A 12008-nucleotide genomic window follows, 5' to 3' on the forward strand; every position below is an offset into this window, starting at 1 on the left:
CCCCAGCACTAACCCTCGGACAGCGCGGTGCACCCCCAGCACTAACCCTCAGACAGTGCGGTGCCCCCCCCAGCACTAACCCTCAGACAGTGCGGTGCTCCCCCGGTTCTAACCCTCAGACAGTGCAATGCTCCCCCGGTGCTAACCCTCAGACAGTGCGGTGCTCCCCCGGTGCTAACCCTCGGACAGTGCGGTGCTCCCCCAGCACTAACCCTCGGACAGCGCGGTGCACCCCCAGCACTAACCATTGGACAGAGCGGTGCTCCCCCAGCGCTAACCCTCAGACAGCGCGGTGCTCCCCCGGTGCTAACCCTCGGACAGCGCGGTGCTCCCCCAGCACTAACTCTCGGACAGTGCGGTGCTCACCCAGGCTAGCCCTTGGACAGCGTTGTGCTCCCCCAGCGCTGACCCTCAGACAGTACGGTGCTCCCCCGGCGCTAAACCTCAGACAGCATGGCGCACCCCCGGCGCTGACCCTTGGACTTCACAATGCTCCGTCGGCGCTGACCCTACGAAAGCATGGTACTTCTCAGGTGCTGACACTCAGATGGCGCGGCACTCCCCCAGCACTGACCCTCAGAAATTGGCGGCACTTCCCCGGCGCTGACCCTCGGACAGGGCAGTGCTCCCCCAGTGCTGATCCTCAGACAGAGCGGCACTCTCCCAGCACTGACCCTCAGACAGAGCGGCACTCTCCCAGCACTGACCCTCAGACAGGGTGGCACTCTCCCAGCACTGACCCTCAGACAAGGTAGCACTCTCCCAGCACTGACCCTCAGAAAACGGTGGCACTCCCCCAGCGCTGACCCTCGGACAGAGCAGCACTCCCCCAGCGCTGACCCTCCGACTGGGTGGCACCCCCGCAGCGCTGACCCTCAGACAGGGCGGCACTCCCCCGGCACTGACCCTCAGACAAGGTAGCACTCCCCTGGTGCTGACCCTCGGACAGGGCGGCACTCCCCCGGTGCTGACCCTCTGACAACGTGGTGCTCCCCGGCGCTGACCCTTGGACAGGGTGGCACTCCCCCGGAACTGACCCTCAGCGCGGCACTCCCCCGGTGCTGACCCTCGGACAACGTGGCGCTCCCCGGCGCTGACCCTCCAAAAATGTGGTGCTACCTCAGAACAGTTATTCTGGCAATGCAGGTTAATATTGTTTGAGTGGTACAGATATTTGTTTGATAAATGGCTTGTGTTGTCGTTTGTGTCCTAACATTTAGTCTCTTGGTAGGTGTGAAAATGGAGCTCAGAATCTGTTCGATGTCACTCACCCTCACAGGTCTCATGATGCTTGCTGGAGCGAGTTTGGTGAGGTGTCTGGGGAACTGCACCATGGTAAGTTCCAAGGCCTTGGTGGAGCAGGGAGTTTGTGTTGTTGTGCATTGTTACAGATCTCTGGTATGAGGTTTTAGCTTTGACACAATGGGCTTGATTTAAACCCCACCACTCACCCACACTGAGCCAGGGTATTCAGGGCTCTTTCTGGTCAATGTGTATATGGTTATGTCCCGGATATTAATTGGACGCCTGACTCGATTGTTTCTTGTTCATGATGCACGTTTTGGGTTTAACTGTTCCCTGCGGACTTACTATGGACTGTGTGTGTGTGTGTGTGTGTGTGTGTGTGTGTGTGTGTGTGTGTGTGTGTGTGTAGATAGAGAGAGAATTTCATTTGAGAACATGAATGAGCTAACCTGTGAAGCCATCCAGAGTTGAATAGCCTGTCATTGCACAACTGTCACCCCAACTTCCTGTGTTATAGTGGTGACTGTGCTTTGAAAGCATTCCATTGGCTTGTGAAATGCTGTCTGATTACTGAGGTCGTGAAAGACGCTACAGAAATGAAACGCTTTTCTCTAAATACCTTTGGAGATGACGGGTGAACGACCTGACACTTTTCAGGGAAGTCAAAAAGCCCCTGACCAGCCATCCTTGTTTGAAACATGACATTCAACTTGCACTGTTTTGAGAGGGGGAATTACTGAAGTGAGCTTTTTGCTGCAGAGTTGATTGAATGTTAAACTAAATATAAACGTGTGTGTGTGTAAAAAACCTCACAGTCCTTCAGGCGGGGAGGTTTGTTCACAACCTGTGAGCTCCAAGCCTTGAGGTGTTAAATGTTCACTGTGCAATACACAGTGCATGGCCTTTGATAGTCTGCTCCTGATCTTGATGAGTGCTGCACTAAAACCCATTGAGCATCCTGTTTGACACACCCAATCATACTCCAACCTCCCTGCGGTTATCGTCTTTTTAAAACAAAACATTTTTCTACTGCAGACCTAGTGCTGTCAACACTGAAGTGAAGCAGTAGCTACTTGAGGAGGATGCTACCTCTGTGTTTGTGAGTGTGTGTGTGAATGAGTGTGTCTGTGGATGTGTGTCTGTACGAGTGAGAATATGTGTCTGTGTGTCTGTATGTGTGTGTCTGTGTATGTATGTGAGTGTGTTTCTGTGTGTGTGTGTGTGAATGAGTCTGTAAGTTTGTGTGTGTGTGCATGTGAATGTGTGTATGCACGAGTGAGAGCGTGTGTGTGTGTCAGTCTTGTGTGTTTGTACGTCTGTGTATGTGGAGTGCTGAGGGTGAACCTCTCATCTCTAGACCCCAGTCCTCCTGCTGCTTTAAGCCAGGACACTGCTAAAACCAAGACAAATCCAGTATAGCATTCTGAGGAACATTTTTAGTTATTTTTGAAATAGTAGGAATTCTCATGCGTTCCAGTTTGCAAATCATCCCAATAAGTGAGACTGTGCGCCCTGGGTACCAAGCCCTGTATCGGGGTCACTGCAACCAAAGGCCCATGATTAGTCTCCTTTACTTCTGTCCTCTCTTGAGGATTGATTCCTGGAGTTGATTCCACTTCTGTGTGGATTCCAAAATGAGTAAAGGAATCAAGGACCTGACGAACATCGGGCCACAGGCCACCTGCCAGTATACCACCCCCTCACCTCTGTCCAGGGCCCCATACACTCCTTCCAGGTGAGACAGAGGTTCACCTGCCTCTCTCCCAGCCTGCATCAGGCACTCCCGATGTGGTCTTCTCTACACTAGGGAAACCAAACATAAACTTAGGGAACAGTTTGCCGAGCATCTCAGCCGTGCCTGCAGCGGTGGAGCAGAATTCCCAGTCACTGCCCATTTTAATTCCCATTCCCACTCCCTTTCCGACATGACCATGCTTGGCCTCCTCCATTGCCACAATGAACCAAACCGCAAATTGGAGGCAACAGCCCACAGGACTCAACGGTGAGTTCTCCAATTTCCCTTCCCATCCCTGATTCCCTTCCCAGCCCCTACCCCTCCTTTCCATTCCTCCCTGCCACCAACCGGATTCATTCCTCCCATTGACCAACCAGGTCGAACCCTCTACCTGTCTTCACCTATCCCCACTTCACCACCCTGCTCCTGCCACTCCTTTTATCTGCAGCTCCCCCCTACACCAACCTGACATGTCGACCTCTCCACCTCCTGATGCTGCCTGGCTTGCTGTGTTCCTCCAGCCTCCTGCCTGTCTACCCTGAACATAACATAGCCAATAAGTACCATACATACTGCAACGCAGTGCAAGAAAGCAGCTCACCAACACCTTCAGAATGGCAACAAGGAATAGGCAATAAATGCTGGCCCAACCAGAAACACACACATACCATGATACAATAAAAAAAGACAAGGTGGTGAAGAAAGCACCCAGTCACTTGCCTGGATTAACTGAGGCCTAGGATAAAAGAGCAGCAATGTTACCCTGGGATTCTCTAAAATACGAATGAAGCTTTAGCTGGGGTAATTGATGCTGTCCCTAGTCACCACATTTATAGGAATATTGAGCTTGTATGATAGAGGATACAGGAGAGATCTTCTAGAAAGTTGCAGGGAATAAAGAATTGGAGAAGCTCAGAACTTGGAATGTTTTCTTTAGAGCGAAGGAGGCCGAGGGCAGATTTAATCGAGGTGCATAACATTGTGAGGGGCTCGGAGAAGAAGGGTCTACTTCCCTTCACCGAGTAACCTGGGGAAATGTCGATTGAATCAGTAAAAAAGGTTAGGAAGATTTTTGAGAGAAGTGTTTTCTCTGAAAAGCCTTGATTCCCAAACCCTTCTCGACCATGACCCCGTATCAAGCCTTGAAAATGTCACAGCCCCTCAGAGTGGAGTGTGAGAGTGGGGAGGGGTGAGGGCGCTTGCGAAGGCAGGCCTGTTAGATTGGGGAGTACAGCTCTTATCACTCAGTCAGCCAGAGAGCTTCAGATCAGGAATTACTGCCTCAGTGGTCAGGTCTCCAAACCTTCAGCTCTGTGATCCTACTTGGGGTGCCTAAAAACAGCGGTGGAAACTGAAACCCTCTTTTTATTTTGGATATACAATTTGAATGGATGCAAACTCCAGAGGTGGGGCTAGGAGCTGGAAAATGGCATTTAACTGGATGGGCTGGCAGAGAGATGATGGATTGAATAGCCTCCTTCTGTGTTAGAAATTTTCTCTGAACCAGAAACTGTTTCATTTCTGGGGTGGTGAATACAGTATCAAACTGGGTCATACAAGGACTGAGTATACTTCCTTCAGGGATTGAGTCCACATCGGGATATCCGAGGATTCATCCCAGTGTCTGTCAGTAGGTGACTGTATGACATCACAGGAAGTGACCATCAAGTCATGTGACACACAGCACTCCGAAAGTTGAGGTAGTTATGGTCTGTATGTGATGCACATAGGTCAATAAACAGGCCTCGTTACAATTGGTCCATGATCCTGGGACTTTTTAGAAAAAGATTCATTCACAGGATGAGGGCATTATTGGCTGGGCAGCATTTATTGTCCTTCTTTAAATACCCAGACGACAGTTAAGGATCAACCACATTGCTGTGGGTCTGAAGTCACATGTAGGCCAGATCAAGTAAGGATGGCAGATTTCCTTCCCTGAAGGACACTAGTGAACCAGTTGGTTTTCCTGACAATCAATAAAGAATCTGTGGTCGTGCTTAATTCCAGCTATTTAGTGAATTCAAATCCCACCAGTGCCCTTAGTAACCGCACTCTTAAAAACTTGTTGAAAAGAAGAATTATCTGCCCCCATCTACTCTGTCCATGCCAACCTTATTATGGTGTGGTATTGATGCCAATTGACCCTTAATTATTTGTTTAAATATAGCAGACAGCCAACATTGTTGGTTCTCTCTCATCTGGGATTGGAAAAATAATCAATTTTGCTTCCAATTTCTACCCTGGTCCATCTCTGACTCTTGACGTCCTTTTCTTGACATTTCTGTTTCCATTTCTGAGGATACGCTGGCCGCCAATATCCACCATAAACCCACTGACTCTCACAGTTACCTAGATTATGCATCCCCACACCCTGCTTCCTGTAAAGACTCTATTCCATTCTCCCAGCTTTTCCATCTCTGTCACATATACCCTGACGGTTTGGACATGCCGGTGTCGGACTGGGGTGTGCAAAGTTAAAAAAAAATCACACAACACCAGGTTATAGTCCAACAGGTTTAATTGGAAGCACTAGCTTTCAGAGCGCTGCTTTTTCATCAGAGTTTAGATCAGAGTGGTGCTGGAAAAGCACAGCAGGTCAAGCAGCATCCGAGGAGCAGGAAAATCAACGTTTCAGGCAAAAGTCAGGAAGGTTGGACTATAACCTGGTGTTGTGTGATTTTTAACTTTGTGTATCCTTGACGAAGCCACCTTTCTACAGGAATTCCTCAGAAATGTCCACTGTTTTCCTCCTGAGTATTCCCCACTCTTACCTCCCTTATTCAGCATTCCTTCTGTCCTGGCCTGCTCGCCATAATCCCCTTGTTTAGCTACCCCTTTCATCTCTCTCTCTTTCTCTGGATTCCTAGCTGCTAACATTTCAGGTGAAGAATCACCGAACTTGAAACGTTAACTCTGCTTTCTCTCTCCACAGATGCCACCAGACCTGCAAAGTTTGTCCAGCAATTTCTGCTTTTGGCTTTGCATCTTGTCTTCTTGCACAGTGTCCACTTGTCTGAGGAGCTCAGTGTGTCTGTTCCTTTACCCCCGAACTGTTTACACCCAGCAGGATGCAGTCTGTGCAATGTGTCCTTAGTTTGCTGAGATAACGGATAAATTATTTCACGCCTTACAGGGTCACGAAATGACAAACGGCCTCTCATTTGCATTCCTTAACAATCTGATCGCTCGCACCTTTTTCTCCAAAACGCTTACATCGCTACACACTTAAGTGGCTACGTTGTATTTTAAAAACCAATGCCCAAATTAACGGTTTCATGTTTTCTCTGTGGGGAAAATGTGTGAACACATTGCTGAAAAAATGCCTTTTTTGGTATAAAGCTCAGCTGCAGCGTGGAGCACTGTGAAGGGAGTTTTTTTTTGTTGTGTTCAGGAGTTTGACTTTGTGGTTTCCCACCCCTCCCCCGACCCCGCCAAAGTATGAAGACTGGTTGGGTGGTATTGTGCTGGAATTGATCGAGAAGATCACCAATGGTTGCATCGAATGATGGGATAGAATCAAAAAGCCGAATAGCCTATCCAGAGTCTATTTCTTATTCTCAAACGGCCTTCAATAGCTACCCTCCTTCGGCCTTTTCATTTATTTTTTTAAAAATTCTCTCTCAAAGCCGGTTACATAATAAATGGTGAATTGCAAAGCCATATTTGTACAGAAGCATGAGTCAGCGAGGTATTTGGGTGGGGCACCTTGAATGGTGGAACAGGAAGGGATTGGCTCAAAGCGGCAGGAGTGACCGGCTCAGAGCCGAGAGTGCGTGCTGGAAAAGCACAGCAGGTCAGGCAGCATCCGAGGATCAGGAGAATTGACATTTCGGGCAAAAGCCCTTCGTCAGGAAACCGGCTCAGAGCCTTGTTGGCGATGTAGATTGGCTATCTCGGTCTGGTTGGTCACTGGTCACCTGGGCACCATTTTACACCAGTCCTCATGACACAACTCACCCTCCATGTGTCGCCAGCCCATGCTGAGCCCCGAGGTTGGGTTGCTGGGAGTGCCCGTTACACAGAAACGACTCGAGTCCCTTGTTGTGACTACCCACTCCTTGCCCAGTCCAAGGATGATCACCACTAAGGCCTACCCAATCCTGCCCTCTGTTACCCTCCTGTACAGGAGAGCTGCTGTCACTGTGGGAGGCACACCACACCAGCCTCTTAGAACAGACTGGGCCTGCTTTTGAGGCTGTTTGCCAGTCAGCTGTTTCAGATACCGCCCAGAGCTAGTGGACCCCAATTTAACCCAACATCTTGTCAGACAGAAGGTCACAGAGGGCTGATGGTTGGCTGCAAAAACAGCAGTTTACAAGAATTCACCATCAAATCCACGAGCCATGTAAGATGACCCAAGACCTCAGAATGAAGATTTTTGTTTTGTTTATTCTTTCATGGCATGTGGGCACCATTGGCATTTGTTGCCCATTCCTAGTTGCGCTTGAACCAATTGGCTGTCCATGCCAATTTTAGACAGCAGTTAAGAGTCAATCACATTGTTGTAGGTCTGGAGTCATATGTAGGCCAGACCAGGGAAGGACGGCAAATTTCAGCTCTAAACGTTCTTTGATGACAATCGACAGTGATAATACGGGCAATGGCAGGCTCGTTTTTAATTCCAGATTTCTATTCAACTTAATCTGCTGTGGTAGGATTCAAACTCTTGTTCCTAGAGCAACGTTCAAATTCTCTCGGGACTGTAATTGAGAAAAGTATCAAACAATAATGAAATTTGTTTGTCCTAGCAAGAGAATGCACTTGCTCAAAGGTGGAAGCTGACTCAATAGTAACTTTTAAAAGGGAATTTTAAAAAAAAGGGAAGATACTTATTTTTAAAAAAGCAGAACGTGGAGGGCTCTGGGGAGATTATCTGATCCAAATTGTTCTATTTCAAAAGAAGTAGATGACAGTGGGATGGGGAGGTGTGATTCTTGGAAATGACAGGACAAGTTATTAAAATTGTTCAGAAAATGTATGAGATACTTCGTTTTGTAATTAGGGAATTTGAATAATAATAAAATAGGGAAATTTAACTGAACTTTTAAAATCCCTGTTTGGCCCTCAGCTGACAATACGGTGTAGATTTCCACACGTGAGGCAAGATATTCAGCCCAGTGAGAAAGCACAGAGGGCATTTAACCAGAATGGTATCAGGAGTGATCGGGTATTAGGAGTCCTGATGAAGGGCCTTTGCCTGAAACGTTGATTTTCCTACTCCTCGGAAGCTGCCTGACCTGCTGTGCTTTTTTAGCGCCACTCTAATCTAGATCAGGAGTGATCAGTTCTATACAGAGAGATAGACTGAAGAAATGAGGTTGGTTCCCTATGGAGTGGAGAAGATTATAGTTGGATTGAACGGAAGTTGTCCAATTTAGAATCATAGAATGTGGAAGCAAGTCATTTGGCCCACCAAGCCCACAAAGAGCATCCAATCCAGACCCTATCCCCGTAACCCTGCATTTCCCCTGGCTAGCCCACCCAGCCTCTACATCCCTGGACACTACTGGCAATTTAGTATGACCAATCCACCTAATCTGCACATTTTGAGACTGAGAGGAAAAGGGAGCAAACTCACGCAGACCCGGGGAGAATGTAGAGACTCTAGGCAGGGAAGTCAAACCTGGCTCCCTGGTGCTGGGATGCAGCTTTGCTGACCACTGAGCCCGATGACGGGGAGCTGGTTTCCATTGGCAAGTGAGCCAGAAACCAGAGATCATAGATTTAAAGTGATTGACAACATTAAACAGAAGGGGCAATGAGGAGAGACATTGCCTTGCAGAACCTTGTTACAGTCTACAATGGAATACCTGATTGGAGCTGGAATCAGATTTCAATGAAATTAGAGGCAATTGGAGAGGTGATTGAATTAATTCGGACAGTTACAGGGACAAACAAAAATGGGGTGGGATAAATTGGTCAGCACTTTCTAAGAGCGGGCACAGGAGAGGGACCCACTCTGCTGTAAGTGTTTCTGTTTTTGAAACAACCTCCCTCTGAGTTGTTTTATTCCATGGTTTTGAAAGTAACTGAGTAGCATGAGTGATTTTCAATTCACCGTTTCTGTTGCAGGTTGACAAGGTGGCATTTTGTGCGGCACGCAGGTTGAATTGTGTGCCAGTAGATCTGCCCTTAAAAACTGAAGCGCTCTTTCTCAATGGGAATGAAATTAAAGCAATCCAAAACCAGTCACTGTCTACGTACAGGTGGCTGCATACACTGGACCTGAGCGGGAATCAACTTGAACTCATTGAACCTGCAGCCTTCTCCCACAACAAGAACCTACAAGATTTGAACCTAATGAACAACAGGATTGATTTAAACTACACAAGAACCCGACTGGCACTAAGATCCCTCTCAGCGTTAACGAGACTGGATTTATCTGGGAATAGACTCAGTGAAGTCATAGTGAGCTACATTGTACAAAATCTGACCACACTGGAATATCTATCTCTGGCCAGGAATTTCATCATGAGATTGGAACCTAGCACATTAGAGGGCCTTGCCCAGCTTCAAGAATTAAACTTGGAGAACAATTATATCTATGAAATTGAAAGTGGGACCTTTGAGGGTTTGAAAAGGCTAACCAGGTTGAACCTTGCCCACAATCACATCCCGTGCATTGTAGATTTCAGCTTGTACCAAGTGCAAACATTAAATATCAGTCACAATGTCATGGAACTGTTTTTAGCCAGAGAGACCGAGACTGAATTCCAGCTGGAAACTCTGGACCTTTCCAACAACAAACTGCTGTTTTTCCCACTCTTGCCCAAACACAACAAGCTCAAATTGCTGTTGCTGGCCGACAATGAGATGAATTTTTACAATGACCTGATGAACGACTCAGCTTCTGAGGTCCAATTTGTACAAATTGTTGGAAATGTGACCAACGTTACTTCCGTAAATCTATGGGATGAGGTGATTTCCGTAAATTTGCCTGAACTGCAGTTGCTGGATATGAGCCGGAATTCATTTCGACATCTCCCTCCTGGATTCCTCCGGGGAATAACATCGCTGTCAGCTCTGCTGCTCGACCAGAACTGTTTAAGGACCTTCTCGCTGACAGAGCAGGACTCTCTCCTTTTTCTTCAGGCGATCGATCTCAGTCACAACCAGTTGTCCCATTTGAATTTCAATATTAGCAGGCTGGAGAACCTAAACTATTTTAATCTTAGCTTCAATCATTTAGAATCGGTGCCTTCAGATCTTTTTACGAAGATGCCTCGGATTACAACAATAGACCTCAGTCACAACAGGGTCTCTGTCTGTGACGATCCTTTAAGAAATAGGAGGAGGTCTTTGAGCAGAGGTTGTGTTGCATTGGCACAGATCAAATCGTTGCGACAACTTTATCTCTCCAACTGTGACTTGGTCACACTACCTCCCAATGCTTTTGTTGCTTCGCCCTTAACCCATCTGGATTTATCATCCAATACTGGAATCCGACTGGAAGCGAGCATGTTTCAAGCCGTGGCCAAGTCATTGCAATCCTTATCTCTTAGGAACAATGGGTTAGATTCTGGCCAGATAGGTTCTGGGTTGCAAGTGACTTTTGGCAACCTAAAGACTTTGGACTTGTCTGAAAATGCCATGACAAGCCTACATCCTGTACTCAAGAACCTTCGCCTAAGATCGCTGGACTTACGAAAGAACAGGTTGTCTGCGCTTCAGCCAGACGTACTGCACAGCCTGTTGCAAAGTCTTCGAACTTTGTACCTGAGCGGCAATGCCTTTGACTGCTGCCGGTTGCAATGGTGGAGCTTCCTCGTCAACGCCGAGTCACTGACCATTCGCGATAGATCTGTGATCACTTGCAACACGTCTTTCAAACTGGAGCCCATCGATAGGATTTCCCAGTCGACCAAAGCTAACTGCAAATTTGATAACACTGTTTTAAAATATTTCTTGCTGTTGCTGCCGACAATTCTGTGCATCCTCAGTGTTTGTGTGATGGTTCTATTCTCTTTGAGTTCCAAGTTGTTGCCCAAGTATGTGAAAGCCAAATGCAGGTCTGGGGCTCAGTATTAGCCTGTGCCAACTCAAGGAGCCCATTGCGGACACTGGGAACGCGCTGTGAAACTACGGGCATGCGGCTAACGTGGGGAGAGGTGCCTACTGCCTCCCCAGGTGCAGCCATGCCAAAATGGGCGCCTCCTGCAGAGTTGACAATGGTCACGCCATGGTGTGTGAATACTGGGCACAAATGGAGGCACTAAAAAAATTGGAAAGGGTGGGTGTAGGGGCACAGGGGTCCTATGTCACACCCATTGGCCAGACTTCCTGACCACAAAAGGGGTAGGAGCTGACTGTGAACACTGCGTTTTACCACTGATGAAATTGTGTCTTGAACTTGCACAAAAAAACCTTCCATAATATTTATGGTGTAATTATTAAGCTACATGTACAGGATAGGTAGGTGCTCAGGTGTGTGGGCCCTAAGTATTGTTGGAGAAGGAAAATGGAACCCAATATGCATTAAACTTTGAAACTTTTTTATGTAAATGCTGTGTGATTTCTGTTTTGCCTGAGAAGGTGGTTTTAACTCTGATACTTTGCTCACATTGCACTGATTTGAGCCCCTGCATTTGAACAGAATGCTGTGTAATGATGAGTAAGCCCCTCACCCCAGTGTCACATTAAGCAGCGTGGACAGACACACAGAGTCTGACTCTCATCCCTTCACCCCAAACCTCAGAATAACATGACTTACTGCCTCAGTGTGGAAGTATAGGGCGCACACGGCATCTTACTGGAGTCCCATGCTCGGTTTGAGCCTTGGCCCCTAATATTACATGGGACCTTAGGAGTCAGTAGATGGTAGAAGCTTTACCCTGTTCATTTGGGACTGGCTTTTGACTCAGATACCAGACAAAGATGCAGCCCGCCTCCTCTTAGACTGTGCACCAGCTCTTATGATAGAGACTGGTTTCTAAGAGCTCATGTTCATAGAATCCCTACAGTGCAGATCAAGGCCATTTGGCCCATTGAGTTCACACCGACTCTCCAAAGAGCATCGCACCCAGACCCA

General features: G+C 47.6%; 1 protein-coding gene across 3 annotated transcripts in view; it reads left to right on the forward strand.

Annotated features, from left to right (window-relative positions):
* Nucleotides 1–11450, forward strand: part of nrros (negative regulator of reactive oxygen species) — a 29391-nt gene extending 17941 nt beyond the window's left edge. For all 3 annotated transcript variants that reach the window (XM_072573158.1, XM_072573159.1, XM_072573161.1), the window contains exons 2-3: nucleotides 1232–1335; nucleotides 9053–11450. In XM_072573158.1, coding sequence (XP_072429259.1) covers nucleotides 1232–1335; nucleotides 9053–11008 — 2060 coding nt within the window. In that variant the 3' untranslated portion in view covers nucleotides 11009–11450. The remainder of the gene's footprint in view (nucleotides 1–1231; nucleotides 1336–9052) is intronic.
* Nucleotides 11451–12008: the final 558 nt, after the last annotated feature.

The sequence above is a fragment of the Chiloscyllium punctatum genome, chromosome 6, assembly GCF_047496795.1.
Source record: "Chiloscyllium punctatum isolate Juve2018m chromosome 6, sChiPun1.3, whole genome shotgun sequence".
Taxonomy (NCBI): Eukaryota; Metazoa; Chordata; class Chondrichthyes; order Orectolobiformes; family Hemiscylliidae; genus Chiloscyllium; species Chiloscyllium punctatum.